Source organism: Gracilinanus agilis, chromosome 6, assembly GCF_016433145.1.
Source record: "Gracilinanus agilis isolate LMUSP501 chromosome 6, AgileGrace, whole genome shotgun sequence".
Taxonomy (NCBI): Eukaryota; Metazoa; Chordata; class Mammalia; order Didelphimorphia; family Didelphidae; genus Gracilinanus; species Gracilinanus agilis.
In genome coordinates, this window is record NC_058135.1 from 117,292,743 (window position 1) to 117,312,882 (window position 20,140).

Consider the following 20,140-nt stretch of genomic DNA (forward strand, 5'->3'; position numbering starts at 1 on the left):
AGCTTTTTTTAAAACCCTCACTTTCTGTCTTGGAATCAATACTATGTATTGGCTCCAAGGCAAAAGAGCGGTAAGGGCTAGGCAATGGGGGTTAAGTGACTTGCCCAGGGTCACACGGCTAGGAAGTGTCTGAGTCCAGATTTGAACCCAGGACCTCCCATCTCTGGGCCTGGCTCTCAATCCACTGAGCCACCCAGATGCCCCTGAAACAGGTTTTTAAAAGGTCGCCAGGGACTTCCTCCTCATTTCAAAATGAAATGTCTTATTCATCATGTGACTTGACATAATGACTGGATCTTATTAAGGAGAAATTTAATGATCACTATGCCCTATTTAACCAGAGCTGAGATGTTGGTGTGGCCCAGAAGCCAATGGTAGGGAGCATTTCCTAGCAGAGACCACAAGATTAGCTGAGGAAAGAATCAGTGGAGAGCAGAGACGCCCAGGAGAGAATATGAGGTGGATAGTAGTAAAGATGGGACATCCATGGGGGAAACAGTAGGGACTTCATTCAGGGCCCAAGTAGATATCTGAGAGTGGGGAGCAGACCCAAAAAGAACAGCATCATGACATCACCAGAAGATATTGACCACCTTATAGCAGAGGTGTCCAACACACCAAAATGGATCTCATGTACTTTGTGGTTCTGTTGGGATGGGATTAAAATGTAATTGAGGATCAGTGGATAGAGAACCAAGCCTAGAGACAGGAGGTCCTGGGTTCAAATTTGGCCTCAGATACTTCTTAGGGCAAATCACTTAACCCCCATTGCCTCACTTGGAACCAATACATAGTATTGATTCTGAAATGGAAGACAAGGGTTTAAAAATGTGATTGAGAAATATCTAAACAGAAATAGATAGTAAATCATAAATAATGTGACTATGGGATTTTCTTAGTCAATATGTAGCCCAAGGGAATTATGTATTGTTTAGTGCTCCCCGTTTCTAGTAGAGTTTGACATCAGAGGTGTGAAGTGCCCCTTACACATGTACTTGTTTATCTTCTCTTAATGGGTGATTCTCCCTATGCAGGATCCCCGGATACAGTGTCCACCACTCTTTCGAGTGATGTCACATATGTGTATGAGTGTGTACTTCAGGAATATTGAGAAGAATGTTTCATTGCTCCTTTTCTCAATGTGCTATTACATTAAATGCGTTTGACTTTTTAAAAAGTCTTTTTGGATATAGTTTGTTTTTATATTACAAACAGATACACTTGATTTCCATTTAATGAGAGGTCTCTTATAACAAAATAAAAGTTAAGTAAAACCAAAATACAATGACCTCATCTGACAGTGCATGTAACATTTCACCTCTGTAGCACTCCACTCTTAAAAAAAAATAGCAGGAGGTAGCTAGGTGGTTCAGTGGATCGAGAGCCAGGCCTAGACAGGAATTACTGGGTTCAAATGTGGACTCAGACATTTTCTAGGTAGCACAGCGGGTAGTGCCAGGCCTGGAATAATGATAAATCATCTTCCTGAGTTCAAATCTGATGTCAGATTCTTACTAACTTTGTGACCCTGAGCAAGTCACTTAACCCTCATTGCTTAGTCCTTACCACTCTTCTTAGAACCAGTACATAGAATTGATTCTAAAATGGAAGACAAGGGTTTTTACACACACAAAACTAGCAGAAGTCTATTTTTTCTTCCTCTTCCCTCCTATACCATTGTGGAAAAAAGTTCTCACAGTGGCTATAAAACATATGTAGATATATTTTATTTATCTCTATATAAAAATAATGTATATTATACATGCACAAACATATTTGTTGTTGTTATTCAGCTGTTTCAGGTGTGTCTGATTCTTTGTGACCCCACTTGGGGGTGGGGGTTCTTGGCAAAGAAATGGGAATGGTTTGCTGTTTCCTTTTCCCCAGCTCATTTTACAGATGAGGAAACCAAGGCAAAAAGGCTTAAGTGGCTTTCCCAGAGTCACAAAGCTAGTAAGTGTCTGAGGCCAGATTTGATCTCAGAAAGATGAATTGTCATGTCTTGAGGCTTGACATTATCCACTGTGACATCTAGCTTCCTCACACGCAAATTATTTATATAATCATTTTCCTACACCCTACTGTTGCTTCGAACTAATCACGAGAGGTCTAAAAGTTAATATAGGACTTGTAACCAATGGTTTTAAGTGGATGTCAGTGCATAGAATTGACCTAGGGTAGCTATGGGAACCTATGGAAACAGGGTGCCAGAGGCTTGACATTATTTTCATCAGAGGTATTTGTGTATGCATCATATTTCCCCACTAGACTGCCAGTTCCCTAAGGGCAGGAACTGTGTCTTAACTAAGCTTTGTATCTCCTCCAGCACCTGTTTCTAGGCTTTGGCTACAGGTATTTAAGTTGTGTTTGTGTGTGTGTGTGTGCGTGTGTGTGTGTGTGTGTGTGTGTGTGTGTGTGTGTGCACGCACGCGTACCTTTGTTCGGGGATTGGAGAGGCATCTACAAATTTTAGCTTTTCTTTGCTGAAATGATCATCTTGCCTACTCCTCTCATGTGCCTTTCTCCACCCTGTCCATGGCGACCTTGACTGTCCTTTCCATTGACCTTCTTGGAGAGGAGGAAGAGAGAGGAACTTTGGGCAGAGTTCGATAACTGATTTCGATCTTAGGAATCAAATGAAATTTGTTCCAGAATGACTCGAGATCGCCCTTTCCTCTTTCTTCCACCCATCCCATTTCATTGACAATCTTCTGGAATGAAGTGATGGAGATGACTGCCCTGCCTGTGCTGCGTTCCTGACCTTCCCTGAGCAAGGGGCAAAGGCGATTGCCTGAAATGCTGATGGCAGCAGTGGCAGCTGCAGCCACCATCCCGTCAGCCAGCCACCTCCATCTGAGATTCTGCACTTTGCAATCAGCTTCGCCCTTGAACTTCATTTCTCTGAGAAGCTGAAAAGTGTGGCTGTTACCAGAGGAGCATTTAGCAACCTTTCTCAAACTGTAATATACTGAGCACCCCCAGGGCAAGAGTCATTCGCCTCCCAACCCTACTAGAGTCAGACATCTGTTCATCCCCACTCTGCCTCCCTCTCCTCACTCCCAACATATATGTTGTACATACAAATATGCCAATCACCTTTTCTCTTCTGGCCAGGGTTATTATTCCGTCCTCCTCTTTCTACTCCCTTAGGTTTAAAAAAATTAGGAAGGGCATGACTCAGTTTAAAAATTCTGGCTGTTGTAGCCTCGTGTGATCAAAGCAAAGTGCCAACACGCATTAGCGAGAAATGGAAAGCTGTGCTTTAATGGAACCACATACGCTCTACCTAAGAGAAGGGAAAGGAAATAGAATCAGTGAGTGTGCTCATGGAATATGGGGGGATGTGGCAACAGAAAAGGCCATCTATTGACAGCATGGCAACTTCCTGGTACCCTTCCTCAACATTTTCATAGGTAGCAGCTCTCACATAGCTCCTCTTTCTATGGTTTCTTTGATTTCAGCAATTACTTCTTGTTGTTTCTCCTGATTTGGGGTAGGGCAAGGTACTTAATGAGAAGGGCCACACAGCTTAGAAACAAGGTTCTTCCATAGCTCTCTACGGGACAAGTTTGGCATTTTAAGAAGCCTCATTGACTTTTCTAGGCCACCAGAGGGAATATTTCCTGCAGAAAAGCAGAAATATATTAAACGGTCCCCCAGTGGTCTGAAAGACTAGAATTGGTCCTACTTTTTGACTTAGTAGGCAATTCATTATTCTGTGTGATGTGAGTGAATGGCCTTCCATCAGTCTGTCAGCAAACATTTATTAAGTGCTTACGATGTGCCAGGGACTGTGCTAAAAGCTGGGGATACGATGAAATGCCAGACAGAATCCCTCCATTCAAAGAGTTCAAATTCTAGTGAGGGAGGCAACATGTAAGTAACCAAGTACATAAAAGTTATTTACCGAGTAGATAAAAGTTCATCTAAAGATAAAGATAAAAGGTGATCTAAGAGAGAAAGCCATTAGCAGCCAGGAAGGTTGGGACCACCTTAGTCTCCTTGTGGAAAGTGGTCAATGAATTGAGTTTTGAAGGAAGCCAAGAGGCAGAGCTGAGAGGGCAAAGCATTGCAGGGATGAGGGATGGCCAGTACAGAAGCAGGAGAGGGCTGCCTTGTTGGAGAACTGCATGAGACCATTGTAACCAGATCATATAGTCTGGAGGGGACTAAACCATAAAAGGTTGAAAGGAAATAGCTAGATTTCAAAGTTTCAAATTCTGAACTGCTAACTCGCCTTTATTAAATGCCCGCTATGTGCTAGGCACTGTGGCATGCCCTGGGGAGTCACCGGAGTGTTGTTGAATATGAGGGTGATATGGCCAAGCCTGTGCTTTTAGCAGATTAATGTGATGGCTGAATTGACAATGAACTGGAATGAGAAGGGGTTTGATCCAGGGATTGATTGTCCATCTGAGGTGAGATGAGTGAGAGTAAGGAGTCGAGGATGATGCTGAGATTGCAAGCATAGGGAACTAGGGAGATAGGAACTGAAGGCTAATGCATTAGGGTGGTTGCAGTGTCTCTCTGTTGCCTCCAGGATCAAATATAAAATTCTGTGTTTGGCCTTTACTGCCAATACTGTTTATGTATGGGGACATAAACAACTGTTATATATGTGGAAACAAGAGGACTTGGCAACTGATTGGTTATGGGAGGTAAGAGAGAGTGAGGTAGCAAGGATGGCAAGTATGCTATGAACCTGACTGGCCGGTAGGAGGGTGCTATCCTTCACAGAAATGGGGAAGTTAGGAAGCAGGAGAGGTTTGGGGGCAAAGATAATGAGTTCAGTTTTGAACATGTTGAGTTTAAGATTTCTGCAGGATATCCAATAAACAGCTGGAGATGTGCAACTGGAGAGATGTTGGGCCTGGGTTAGTCATTCTAAGAGTCATTTGTACAGAGAAAATCAAAATAATGGGAAATGATAAGATAAATTGAAAGAGAATAAATGGAGAAAAGACACAGGACAGAGTATTCGGGGACAGGCATGACATGGATGAAGATCTAGCAAAGAAGACAGTGGAGGAAAAGTCAGATAGGTAGGAGAACCAGGAGAGAGGAGTGTCACTAAAATCTAGAAAGATGAGAGTATCAATTAGAATTGGGTGATTTGGAGTGTCAAGAATGATGAGGATTGAGAAAAGGCCATTAGATTTGGCAGTTAAGAGATCTCTAGTCACTTTGGAGAGAGCAGCTGAGGCTTGTGAGATCAGAAGCGACACTGGGAAGAACTAAGAGAGCAAGAGAAATGGAATCAGAGGCATCTGTTGTAGATGGTCTTTTAAAAAAGTTTGGCCACAAGAGAGAAGAGAGTCATGGGAAGATACCTTGTGGGAATGGATGGATCAAGTGAGAGTGGCTGAGTGGAAGATACAGAAGCAGGGAGACCAGTGAGAAGGCAATCACTATAGTTTAGACTGGCTGTTGTGACCTACCAAAATCAAAGCAGAGTCCAAGAGTCTAAGGTAGGGTTTTGGCTATATGAGTGGAGAGAAAAGAATGTCTCAGAGAGGTATTATGATGCCAGAAACAATAAGATTCAGCAACAGACTGCATTTTCAAAGTGAAGTGAGTAAGGGTAAGGAGCCAAGGATGGTGCTAAGATTGTAAGCATAGGTGACCAGGAGGATGTTAGCAAACTAAACAGTAATAAGAATTTTTGGAAGGGAGGAGATTTTGGGAAGAAAAACAATCAATTCTGTTTTGAGGGCATTGAAATTGACATACCTATGGAGCATCCAGTTTAAGGTGTCTAAGAGGTAATTGGGAATGAATAACTGAAGCTCAGGAGAGAGACTGATGTATTATAGCTGTATAAATAGAAATAGAATCATGGCCTAGATATGATCATTGAATGAAAGTTGGTGAGATCACAAAGTGGAAGAGTGAGGGGACATAAGACAGAGCACTAGGGGAACCTGTTGTACCTAAAAACCATTTCCCTCACTGGCTTATGACAATGCCTGAAGTTCCTCCTGAAGTTCTTTCATAGTTTTATTCTTCTGGGTGAATGCATCAAGTCACATGTTTAAAATGTATAGTCTCTATCTTTGTTCTTCCAGAACTGTTAAGAACAATTCTCTCTTTAAACTTGTTGCCTGCATCTTTCTATTAAAACTGTTAATGGTTAGTGCTGTCTTTAGGATCCATCATGGCACTGGGTAGTAGGAAATTTGAAGGGCAGAAACAACCCTGCTAAAACAATTTTTTTTCTTAAATGAGAGATGAAGAAAGGTATTTGCTACTAGCAAATAGATGGAATTTTTTGGAAATATCTAGTTAGTTCAGCTTTACACATGTAAGAAACAAGCCCATTACAAATGGCTTCTATCATTAGAGGATATAATAATTAATAGTAACCATAAAGGCACAGATACTTGTCAATAGCATACAGGAATTAGGATCATGGGTCAAAAATTAGAAGGCAATTCAGAGATCATCTAATTCAACTCCCTTACTTTACAAATGAAGGAACTGAGACTCAAAGAGGCTAAGAGATTTTTCCAAAAACACATAGTATAAACTGTCAAAAGTAGAATTTGAACACAGGCCCTCTAATTCCAGAGGTAATACTTTTCCCACTATAATAGGTCATGCAGGATCTTTATTTCCTAACCCGTTAGAAAAATGGGAAAGATATGTCTTGGTTCTTCTTTGCTTAGGTGAATACTTGCTGTCATTTTCTGCTCAGCCTACCAGGAAAAGAAAAGGTAAAAGTTGAGAAAATAAGACCTTAAAAGCCTAGTTTGTATTCAAGCTCCATCCATTTATTTAGTGTAGACTCTGGTAGAGTCTCTACCTCTGTTCCTTTCTTTGAAGGTTGAAGTCAACTACCACTTTTTATCATTCCCTTTGAGGTCAACCTTTGTCATTCCCCAAATATTCCCCTATACCTGAACAAAAGGCAAATGAAAGATTGTCCCCAATACTTCTTTTATTGAATCTGAGAGTTTTTAAACAAAGGAATCTTTCCTTGTGAGCAGCAAAAAGCTACTGGCTTAATCCTTTCACATGCTTCATCAAGGGCTCATTTTGTTTGGATTGGAGCTGTGTGGGGAAGGAAGAAATGATTCTCCCTCCTCCTCATTCAAACAGCTAAAATGTCACTTGGTGTCAGATGATGATTATGATATGACCAAGAATGGTTAATCAATCAGGATCCTAACATTAGGCTCTTAGCAATCATTAGAACCCTATCTTGAAATAATTTATCCTATTAGCAGGAAGGCATTTAGACCCTGAGGGAATGAGACTTAGGATGATTGAATTTTGATGAGGAAAGAGAGGAAGGCAAGATTGGGAGCCTGAATAATAATATATGGGGAACTGGCCTGACCAGGTGGTGGAGGAGGGAACTCTATATTACAAAAGAAGATCCTGGACTATTAACATTTAATAGATATAAGAGACAGAGCACTGAATTTAGACCCAGAAAGAGGTGGGTTCAGATCCGACTTCTGATAATTACTAGCTCAACAACCACAAGGACAGTGGGTGAATCACTTAATATCTCTTGGACTTCAGTTACATCATCTGAAAAATGAAATGGTTCACTTTTATGGTGATAAAAACCAATAACTGTCATCCTTTAAACAAGCCAACAAAAAAGGGATAGATTAGATTTGATGGACTCAAGGTCTTTTCCTACTCTAAAATCTATTAGTACTACTGGGACATTGGGTGTCTGTGTGAGAGACAGAGAGACAGGGAGAGAGAGAGGAGAGGGAAGGAGAGGAGAGAGGAGAGGAGAGAGAGAAGAGAGAAGAGAGAAGAGAAGAGAAGAGAAGAGAAGAGAAGAGAAGAGAGAGAGAGAGAGAGAGAGAGAGAGAGAGAGAGAGAGAGAGAGAGATCATTCTAAAATCATAAGGACCTATCCAAAGAGAAGATGTGAAGGCATCAGATAAACTTCCCTTATTTTCCCAACATTAGCCTATTTAAAGGTAATAGTCTTGCTAATGAAATAAAAGTGCCAAGACAGCTTCAAACATTCAACAAACAGTTATTTAGTATTTATTGTATGCCAAATTGTGTGTATGTATGTATATATGTTTATATATATGTATACACATATACATATATATATATAAGAAAACAATTCCTCCCCTCAAGAAGCTGACATTCTAATAGAGGAGACAACCTATATAGCAATAGCTATATACAAAATACATTCAAACTAGATTCAAAGTAAATTCAGTTGCAAAAGCAAAGCAACTGGGAGGAGGCCTATATAGCCATTGGGGCAGCATCACTTGCGTATATTCTTGAGACAGAATATCTATAAAGGAAAGACATGGAAAATCTGCTTTGTGCTTTAACAAATGAAGCAAAAGTATTGCCCATTGTTTGTAAGAATTGGTGACTTAAGGTTAAAAGCACTGTAACAGATTTTTTTGAGTTACCATTTATTTTTATTTTTTAAAAATATATAACAATGTAATATATAACACAACTAATATAATACATATGATTTGTTACAAATAGATATAAATATGCTTATCCAAGAGAACAAAACTCTTCTTCTTTAGTTCTTTAAAAATTCCATTCTTGTTTCAGTTTGCTGGTTGTCCTACCATCCATCATTTAGCAGAGCTGTGTTTTTAATCGTTTCTCATTTATCCAACAGGGTGGACTAAGTGCCCAAGCTTTTGTTCGAGTGGAGCTGAAGGATGTGAATGATAATCAACCTGTTTTTAACCCGGCCTCCTACGTGACGAGCATCAGTGGGCACACACAGCCAGGCACGGAGATTCTCAATGTCGTCGCTACTGACAGGGATGCCGGAATATATGGAGTAGTGGCTTATGAGCTCATTCCAGGAGACTTCTCCTCCCTCTTCACAGTTGATGCTGCCACAGGTATGTGAGAAGTTTAGGTAGGGCTAAATCAATCTTAGGACAGTTTTCCTTGGAAAGCAGTGGCTTCTGTATTAAGAGTGAGAGTGCAAGAACCAGAAAATTAGATTGGGTTGTTTGGCAAAGAAGGAGCTATTTCTTACAGTAAATGATACCTTGGTATAAAGAATTGGATGGCATGTAATTAATGCTCATGAAAAAGGAGCAGAAAAACTATTTTGCCAGTAGATAACCTCTAAATGAAGTATGCCAGGTTATTTTTTGTTAAATCGATGGTGTACTAAAAGACCCTTTCTGGCTTTTTTAAAACATTGTCTTGCTTATTAAAATGTTTATTTATTATTAACATTCTGCATTTAGAAGCATCAATTTCAAGTATTAATAAATAATATTAATGAAAAGAACATTGGGCGACCTCTGAAGAACCAGATCCTAACTAGCGACAAAACCATGAATGGGTCACTTAGTCTCTTTAAGTCTCATTTTCCTCCTCTGTAAAATGAAGGCAATAAATTAGATGATCTCTAAGGTCTTTTCCAGATTAAAAAATAATCTATTATTCTAAAAGATGCCAGATATATGGTAACTTTTATCCCAAAGGAATCCATCTTTCTAAAGAGTCATTGGTTTCTGTAAAGCATGACCTTCCTCTGTTTATTCCTGGTGGAAAGATTTTAAATTCCTTAGAAAATGAGGGAATATCGAAACTCCAAGTATCTACTTTAGGAACCACTTACGTGATTAGGTATTAACTGACCAAGTGAAAGGCTTCTAGAGTGGATCATAAAATCTCTGTGGGAGATGCATGAAAGGACATAGGATAGAGAAGCACTATGTCCAAATGTGGAATGTGCAAATGTACACTGGCGGAGGGAGTTACTGTGCTGGTTGACTTTGCTTAAATGTTTTGTTTTATTACAAAAGAAGGGCTTAGAGGACAGTGGGGATGGGATAGAAAATGAACTGGAGGGGAAATGATTGTGGAGCGAAAACAAAAAGCAACAATAAATCTATTTTTCAAAAAGAAGGGAAGCAAAAGATGCACGAATTGAACAAATGAGAAGATGTGAATTGATCGCATTCTACACTGGGATGGGAGGGTAGAAGAAGTGAATATTGGTGAGGGTGGTGTAGGAGATAGAGTGCCAGGCCTAGAGTCCGGAAGACTCTTTTTTTCTGAGTTTAAATCTGGTGTCAGATACTGACTAGCTGTGTGACCCTGAACAAGTCACTTTATCCTGTTTGCTTCAGTGCCCTCATCTGTAAAACGAATTAGAGAATAAATGGCAAACCATTCCAGCATCTTTGCCAAGAAAATCCAAGGACACAACTGAAAAAAAAATGCCTGAATAAGAGTGAAAGAAAAGGGAGAGGGAAGGAATAAGCATTTATCTAGCATCTACTAGGAGCCGGACTCTGCTAAAGCACTTTGCAAATATCATCCCATTTGAATCTTATGACAACAAACCTATGAGGTAGATGCTGTTATTATCCTCATTTTACAGTTGAGGAAACTGATATAAAGGGAAAGAAAGTGATTTGCCCAGGCTTAAACAGCTGGTAAATGTCTGAGACCAGATTTGAACTCCGATCTGCCTGACTTCAGATCCAGAACTCTATCCATCGTGCCATTGAGTTACCTTGATAGAGAAACCAGAGACAAAGAACCCACTTTCAAAGACTAGCTTTATCATTTATTTTCTATGTAACACCAGGTAGGTCAGGAACTTCCCCGGGTCTCTTTTTCTTCACTTATAAAATTAGGGAGTCCTACCCGAGCTTTCAAAGAGCCTTCCAGCCCTAACACTTTGATGCTGTGGTGGAAGTAGTGCAGCACCATGGTAGAACTCTACCTCTGAAGTCCGGGAGCCTGCCTCACCCTTGGGCAAGTCACTTAATCTCTGGATCTTGATTTCCTCAGTTTTCCTTCCAGAGCAGGGGATTATATACCAAAGAGTTGAGCTAGTCAGTGTGAAGTCATGTTTAGAGGGAGTATAAGGTTGAACAAGAAGAAACTCAATTTGCCTTTTATGTCAATTCCTTTGGAATGTTTGACCTCTGCAGAGGGTGGGATGTGTGCTTCTATTGGGTTGGGATGATGGAATCCCATGATTTCCAAACTTTTGCTTTGCTCGAACCATCTGTTTGGGAGCTGGGTCCCAAGGTGGAGTACAGCAGCTGCTGGCCCATGCATGGCAGCACTCTACTGCTCTGGAGGGCAAATAGCAAAGAATATCGTGCTCCTTTTCCATGAGCAGGACTTTGAGGCAATTAAACCAGTCATCCCTCAAGTCTGTGCTTTCTCGCCCTTCCCGCTTGTCATTTAGACCCTGTCTCCCTAGAAAGTGCCACGGGACTGATGTCAAGCCACTCTTTAGACCTAGGTAGTTTTTCTTCATGGGGTTTAGAAATTTGAGTCTGTTGTTTGGGACCATCCAGGGGATTAGATGTTTACTCTGGCAGTCATCTGAAGGCAAATCTTTCCTTGCTCAAAAACAATGCCAGTGACGTAGCCCCTGAAACATTCCCGAGAACAGAAGAAACTAATCTTTTTAGGAAGTCAGATTGCTTATCTTGGCTTTTTCATAATTTACTTTAACCATGGACCTTAACTCCCTGTCAAATCAGACCCTCTAGGGCTTCAGAGTTGCCAAAAAATATATAGGTCAATCAATAATCAGGGAACAGCATCTCGAAAAGCATTTAACTAAAGGTTTCTAAACAGCATCTAGATGTTTCTTTCAGCTCCCCCTGTTGGGCACTGGAGACGCAGGGGATATTCTGTACTTTTATGGAATGGGTCCTGGCTTGGTTCGCTAGTTCACCATTCGCCACGTGCTTCCAGTTCTGGCATTTGGTATGAGGTAAATGCTTTGGCTAATCATTGGGAACACTTGACGGGGTCATTATCTCATGGAAGTATCATAGTCTTTTTAGAAAGCAAGACCCAGATTCGTAATGGAAGTAGCCTGAGGTCATTATTGCTGGCATTTTTTGATGTGGGAGCATTTGGGTTGAAGACACTATTCCCAACCTTCTAACGCTTGGAATCTGGTTGTACTTAATCAGGGCTCATGAGTAATTCATGAGGTCTGGTAATACTTTAATATAACCTTTAGTTACAGAGTATCAAACAACATCATGAAGAGTTACTGATTTTTTTTTTTTAGTGTAATAAAGAGAATCTAGTAAACAGGCAGCTCCCTAAATTTGAACTAGTTGTGTACTAAAGGTTGGTTGGTAAGTCGGTTCTTTGAAGTTATAAACCAACTGGTAGAATGGAAAGAACAGGGAGAAAAAACAAAAGTGGCACCGTGGAGAGTGCTAAGCCTGAGTTCACTGGGGAAGACTTAAGTTCTTAAGTTTAATCTTTTCAATCCTTTTAAATTCAAATCTCACCTCCAACACTTACAAACTATGTGACTCTGGTTAAGTCAACACAGTGTGCCTCAGTTTCCTCACCCATAAAATGAGCTGGAGAAGGACATGGCAAACCACTCCAGTATCTTTGCCAAAGAAAAACTCCAAAAGGGGTCATGAGGAATCAGATATGCCTGAAACAACTGAACAACCACAAAAACAGAAAGAATTCTCAGTTTGTAAGTTAACTTTACTAAGCTCCTACCCTGTGCTAGGCACTGTGGTAAGCACTGGACTAGGAGCTGAGCTTGAAGTTGTTGCTTTGGCCACTTTTTTTTTTATACTGTGGTCTTTATTATACTATTAGAAGAGGTCACTGCTCATGTTCTTTCCAGATCCAAACACATATACATGCATGCACAGAAATGCAAAAATGAAAACCTTAGTATATTCTGATGAGACTTCATCAAGAATGCTTGTTCCTCGGTACTAGCATCATGGAAGATGGGACTTCCTTGCTTTGGCCACTTTTTGAGCCATGTGATTGTCCAGAAGTTGCCTACTTTCTCAGAGTCTTAGATTGATTTGCTAATATTTGGGGAAATAAGAGGAGAAGTTGCGGAAGAGCAAATAGAAGGCTAGCATGAGTCAGAAAGACCTTGGTTCAAGTCCCACCTCTTTTAGAGACTAACTGTATGATTTTGGGCAAGTCACTTCTCAAGTCAATTCTCAAAAACAGCCCTTGAAGATTATAAATTTTAGAATATCTACCAATGATCTTCATGACTTATTAAAGCTGCTCTCTATATGTGAATTCATATATTTGTGTGTCTGTGATACCGAGAAGTTAAATGGCTATAAACACATATATGTATGCACACATTTTACATACATGTATACATATATATTCTATAGCCAGCATATCAATTTATTTTGTAGTTAGACAATGGCATTTTCATTTACAAAATTTTAAGAACAAAAATGTGATTATGCATAGAATAATGTGTGCTAGAGATCCCAAACTAGGAAATAAATGTTACAAGTCCTACAACAATGATTTACCCTTGAGTTGAACTGATAAGGTCAAGGTTGCCTGAGTAGACAAGATTTGTGAAAGGTGACAAGGAAGAAAAAGTTCATCCCCAGCCAGCATGGCTCTGACTAGAGCAGATGCAGGGTTAGGAAACACAGCATGGAAAATTTCTACCTGAATGTCCCTCTGCTGCCTCCAGATCAACATAACCAGTACTTAAAGTTACTGTCTTTCCTACTTCTGTTGCCATTTCTTCTGACTTCACTGTTTCTTTCTTTGGTGCTACCATTCCCTCAGTCTTTCCTGTTGGAAAAATTGAGTATCTTGGGCTTGTCTTTCCCTTTATCTTCATACATGATCAGTTACAAGGCTTCCAGAATACTTTCTGTCCTCAATACCATCATCCTAGTACAGATCTTCATTACTTTCTCCCTAGGAAATACAGGCATCTAATGTGTCTTCCCGACTCTACTGCTTTTCCTTCCAATCTGTCTATATAATTTCTATAGCTCAATTGCTCTGTGGCCCTGATTGTAGTGATGAAAAGTAATTGATAGGAGGAGATGAGTTAGGGCTAAAATCTTATTTTCTCTTCCCTCTTCTTTCCCCTTTGCTCCTGGCCCCATTCCACAACTTAGGAGGAGAGGACAGGGTGGGAAGGGGCTGCTGGCCATGGGCAGGGAAACTGTGTCTAGTGACAGTAGAACTGGGTCTACAATAGGAAAAAGAGGAGGAGAATGAAATTGCCAGTAGCAACAAAGAGTCCTAGTCTTGGCCAGTTGAGGTGAGTGGGAAAAGAAGATATCGTAGGGTGGAATCTGCCTACTTGTTATTACACAGCTGCTGACAGAAAAAAAACCCCTTATATTACTAATTACAACTATAAGCATTTTGACTGTCCTTTCATAAGATAAATCAGATTGCTCAGTTTCTGATATTTAGGAACAGACTATGTGGCTTGTGGTTTATCTCATTCCTTTTCTTCTCTCAACAATGATAATTTTTTGGGTCAGATTGTCACTGTGGAAGGTGGAAAGGAGAAGGTGAAACTAAAACTGGGCTGTTTTGCAGCCTTAGTGAAGAATTTAGTGGGAGAGTAGATAAAGGCATTGTAGAAAATTGTGTTTCACAGTTATCTATGAGTTTCTTTTACTTAGAGTTTTTTCTACCGTTACCATGAGTAATTAAGAAATGGATATACTGCTGTACTTATTTTAAAGATAATTAAGGCCAGCCACACACAGAATGCTCAGACAATTTATCTTATTTTATTGGGAAGTTCTATTGGCATCTTTTTTTAATGCCACATGTACATCCTGATATACTGAACACTCCTTTGTAACAAAGAAAAACAATTAGGCAAATCCATTCTGCACAGTGACCCCATCTAATAGTGTATGCCCCATTTAGCACCTCTGGTCCACACCGCCCTTTAAGAAGAGGTAGTGGGTTTTACTGTATCTTTGGAAACCAATATTGGTTGTCACCATTATTGTTTTCTTTTCTTTTAATTAGCTTTTACAAAGGAATTTTACTGAAAAAATATGGCAAGGATTGAAGTATAGCAACATCTCACACTGGGAACATACTCTCTCCTCTATAAACCTGGGACCCTGGGGATAGGGAGTTCAAACTTAAAAGTGGCTACTAAAAACACACACATACACATAAACAAAAAACTTAATTTCTCTGAGATAATATCTCTCAGCTAAGGAGTCTTTAACTTCTTGGAATTTTCAAGTTCATTTCTGGATGCGGCATAGTTCATAAATGAGTTAGTTGCTCCTTCACTCATCAGGGCTGACTCCTTAATCCAGCTAGCAGCTGCTCTCACTGGCTCTAGGATGACAGTTATAGTCAACTCTGAAACTCACTCCTCTTCCTTGCCCTCTGGCTCTGGGACCCCTTCTCTTCCTCTCATTGGAAGGAGTAGAGGATGGGCATCAGAGATTCCTATCAAGCCCTCCATTTAAGGAAGATGACCAGTATATCACTTTATCATTTCCCCTCCTGCTGCAGGTGGTCATCATCCAAGTATCTTCTCTTCAGCTTTTTTTTTAGCTTCTTAAAAAAAAACCTTACCTTCTGCCTTATTGATTCTAAGGCCAGAAAAGTATTCAGGGCTAAGTAATGAAGGTTAAGCAACTTGCTCAGGATCACACAGCTAGGAAGTATGTGAGACCAGATTTGAACCCAGGACCTCTTGTCTCTGAACCTGGCTCTCAATCCTAAGCCACCCAGCTGCCTCGTTTTTTATGTATTGTCTTCCTCCAGTTAAAACTGTAAGACATTATCTTTTTTCTTTCTTGTGTCTGTGGTGCTTAGCACAGTATATGACACAAAGTAGGTATATAATAAATGCTTATTGACCGACTAACTTGCTGCGAGGTCAATGAGACTTTGGATGACTATGGTAGATTTTCTAATCTTGAAGAATATTTGAGTACTTCCATTGAGGCATTTAGATTCACTGAAGATCCCAGAGGATAAATACATTGAAGGCAGAAAAAGCAGAGGTACCACCATGTGTTCATGGACACGTGGCAGCCTGGTGGGGAAGGGGCTCCTCTATCCAATGGTTCACAGCAGTTTTTGTCTCTCACAATCGAGGAAAGTGAGTCACTGACTTTAATTTTAGTTCGGCTGCCTTTTAGAATTGCTTTCATTTATATTATATTAGTTATGTAATGATAGATTTAGAATTGGAAAGGACCTTAGAATTTATCTACTATAGATCTTTTAATTATAGGTGAGGAAACTGAGGCTGAAAGGTTATATAACTTGACCAAGGTCACATAGGCAAATGACAGAGTCAGAATTTAAACCTAGACCTTTTGAGTTCAAAGCCAGTAGCTTTGATTATTTATACTATTCTCCTGGCATTTGGGTAACTTGTAAGAATAGATGTAGCTCTCCCAATTTAATAAGTGGTTAATTATCTAAATGGAAACCATTTTTAAAGGTGACATAATTTAAATGACTCTTATACTGTAGTCCACCAGGGCTATTTATTTCAGTTTCTCCAGTATACCTTTTTTCTCTAATAGTAACTTTTGGTTTAATTGATTATACTTGTATTAAACTGCAGCTCAATAGGCTCAGTATCTTTGGTTCATGGAGGTAAGTAGAATTGTTACCAGTGGAGAATGGCAGAAGAAGGAATTATGCTATTCCAACTAAATGTGGAGGAGATGGCCCTCTGCCAAGGTGATGGACCTGGAGAGTGAGACCAGAGTTCAGAAATTTCCCCACATGCTAATTTGCTTCATTTGAACCCAGAAGTGATGCCTGGAACCTTTGTAAAGGGACCGTTGAAGCTTGGTGGTGATTTCACTTTCATTATTATTGCCATTTTCCCCCTTCGCTCAATCAAAAGGCACTTATTAAGTTCCCCTTGATAATAGTGCAGTTAGAGTCAGTCTTGATCCTGAAGGGGCTTCCAATGAGGAGAATGCAAGTACCTCTATAAAATGTAAAGGAAAAGGGGAGTAGGCCTGTGATTTCACTGGTTTGAGAAACTTCTGGGTGTGAAAACATCTGTATCAGGGAAACTTATGGTCTACAGTAATTTACAGTCTTTGAGAATAGCCTACAACAGAGGTGTAGAACTTGGGTCCTGCTGGAACAAAATGAAAATGTACCTGGGAATTGTTTAACAAAAATAAACAAAAATATAATGCAAATGATCATGTTCATTCGTGATGGTCTAAGTCTATAACTTTCCTTCAGGAATCCTTTTCTATTTGAGTTTGATGCCATTGGAAGAACCCTGGAAAGGTTGACTTGCCCCATATCCTATAGCCAGTATGTGTTAGAAATGGGTTTTGGACCGAGGTCTTCTTGACTTCAAAGCCATTTCTCCCCACGCTAAATTGTGTTTTCGTAGAGAGGGAGTTGTTGATAAAGCACTGACTGGGCTTAGGGTCAGAATGACTTTGGTTGGAATCCTGCCTTGGATGCTTAGTAGGTATGTGACTCAAAGCAAATCACTTAACTTCTCTCAGTTTCTATTTACAATCTATAAAATGGGGAGAATAAAAGCAACTAGCTCACAGAGTTGTTGTGAGGCTCAAATATGTGTCTTTTTTGGTTGCAAATCTTAAATTACTATAACAAATTTAATTCTAAGGAAAACCATGGCAAAGTACTTAGAGAGATGAGACGCTAGCAGGTGAGGGCATCAGGAAAAGTTTCATTCCACTTGGAATCCTTGCTACATTCAGCTGGGGAGGTAGTTAATAAGTCTTTGTCTGCTTTTTGTCCTCCTGCTCTCCTCTGTGTGTGGCATAAGGGGAGACACTTGAGACCCCGTTCTCTTAAGACAAAGGCTCCAGGCATCACTTCTGGATTCTAATGAAGCAGATTTGCGTGTGGGGAAAATTCTGGACTTTGCTCTTGCTCTCCAGATCCATCACCTTGGCAGATGGCCATATGGTCTGAATTTAGATGAAATACCGTAATTCCTTCCTCTGCCATTCTCCACTAGTAGCATATAATGCCAGCTGCATAAACCAGAACCACATGTACCACCCTCCTTCTCGGGACTAAAATCACTCATATGGAACAATTCCCTGGAAATTTAAGGAAAGGAGTTGAATGACATTTTTCTGTCCCTGATAATAATCTCAAACCTCCAATGTCCTGGCAAAGGTAAGGGCTAAAGATACAAGATCTCAATGCCCTTTCTACCTCTCATTTTTAAGGGGGCACAGTATTGTGGAGAAAGGGCTGGAATTAGATCTAGGACATTCCTGGCTTGGAATCTTAGTTCTACTGATTATAAGCTATATATTCCTGGGCAAGTCAAAAGCTCTCTGAACCTCAGTTTCTTTATCTGTAAAAATGAGAATACCCTAGCTATCTCACAGGGCTGTTGTGAAAAAAAAATTGCTCTGTATCCTTTAAAATGCTTTGTAAATATGGTAGCTATTTTTGGTACCTTTCTATAGAGAGCACCTCAAAGTCTACTCGATGCCTTTCTGCTTCCTAGGTTAAGAGAAGAAGCACCCCTGGACAAAAGCAGGGTATGGGGCAGGAGTGGTGAGCGGGCAGCTCTTCACTGCTTCTTCCATGGAGTGAATCAATTTGGGGCTTAAACTGAACTCAGTGCATTTAAATTCTTGGATTGGCCATGAGACCATCTTTGTAGCCTCTTTGTACTACTCTGAACCAGAGATGATATACAACCAAGAAAGATCCTGTCTTGAATTGACAACAACTCATATTCATACTTCTAGACCTCCAAAAATGTCCCCCATCATAAGAATAATTGTGATATAAAAATAAAAGCACCGATAAAGCTTTATTTAAAAAAAAAACTGAACTCAGAAACAATACCAAAAAGTTTGCACCTATTCACACGTACAGATATACATTCACAGACATTTGTACTCATCTGTATATTTGTGTATTTATGTGGGAACATGTGTGCACTGAAGGGATTCCACCTGGGATCCTCAAACTGTTGGCTTACAGTATCTCCTCCAGATAATCTTCTAGTGGTCAGGTGGAGGGGGTAGCACCTAGATCCCAGACACTCAGCACTTTGAGCCATCACAAAATTCAATCCAATGAGCAGGAATTAAGTCTCTCTTAGGGCCTGGGATATGCTTTGGGGATGCGAAGGTCAAAGTCAGAAAGGCTCGGCTCACCAGGAACTCACATCCTTTTGGAAAAACCCATGTCTACAGCTAAGCAAATAGAAAATAGAAGCAGCATTTTGTCCCAGGTTACTCTATAGTTCTCCCACAGTCCCGTATTTATTTATTTTAGTGCTCTTTGAAGCAAGCTACTATTTCCAACGGAGCCGGCAAACCCAGCTCTCAGAAGGCTCGAGATCTTCCCCTCGCTTGTTTGTGCTGTGACCAAGACTCAACCCATTGGCTCCTTGAAGCAAAAACAAGAGTTCTTTGACTCATTGTGTGCATGTTCATAGGAAGCCCCGGCCAGAGGGGGCCAGAGGGGGCGGGATCCTGGGGTGGTTGCTTTCTTTTCGTGGGCTGCTTTTCCCGTTTCTGTTTCTGGTTTTCTAAGTTTGTTGTTGGTTCCAAGAAAATTGTTGGAAAATGTGTTTAGGCACCAGGAGAGGGAGATGTTGAATTGGGCCTTCATTCTTCTTTTTCCTCAGTTGGTTGGGTTCCTTTGATGTGGGCTCGAGGCAAACCACACTATTTAGAGTTTTAGAAAGAGGAAACATGAGAGGCATATTTATTATTAGCTCTATTTTTTAAAGTACTACTAATACCATTATGGGCTAGATGTCATTTTCAACTCTCCATTGTTTGGAACATTCTCCTTAGTAGTTTCAAAAGGACCATTCTTTAGCTTTTGAGACTGTCCTGTTCAATTTGACAAAATGTTCTCCACTATTAGAGTCTTTCTTTGTTTCCAGAGCAGACAGTTTGCAGGGGACGACTTCGCTACAAGGTTTGACATTTGGGTCTCATTGTCACCCCCCGGCCCCCATGCCCAGCTCCTTCCATCAGAAATTCCTTTGGCTTGCTTCTTTTTCTAGCAACAGCATCTGTGATAGCAGAAAATATCCTTAGCTTGGCTAGCCAGTGCAAAGGAACAAAGGAAGAGTTTACATTGGCAGCCCTATTGTCTGTTCTTTGTTTATTCACATTATAATGGATACCACATCTCAAATTAGAGGTGCAGCATATTTATAGACACAGAATGATAGGTAATTAAAACACAGAAGATGCATACTCCTAACAGCATGACACCAGACAGGCAGAAATAAGGCGTAGAAGCTTACAAGCAGCTTTTTAATCTTTCATATATATATATATATGTATATATATATATATATATATATATATATATATAGAGAGAGAGAGAGAGAGAGAGAATGAGAGAGGGGAGGATGCTATGGTTTAGCTTTAAAAAA

The 20,140-nt window shown here is 40.2% G+C and overlaps 1 protein-coding gene across 1 annotated transcript in view; it reads left to right on the forward strand.

The window, feature by feature from the left end:
- The window catches only part of DCHS2 (dachsous cadherin-related 2), a 352,313-nt gene that overhangs the window by 195,524 nt on the left and 136,649 nt on the right, over positions 1 to 20,140 (forward strand). The window contains exon 3 of the mRNA XM_044680745.1: positions 8,627 to 8,858. Within this exon, the coding sequence (XP_044536680.1) occupies positions 8,627 to 8,858 (232 nt within the window). The remainder of the gene's footprint in view (positions 1 to 8,626; positions 8,859 to 20,140) is intronic.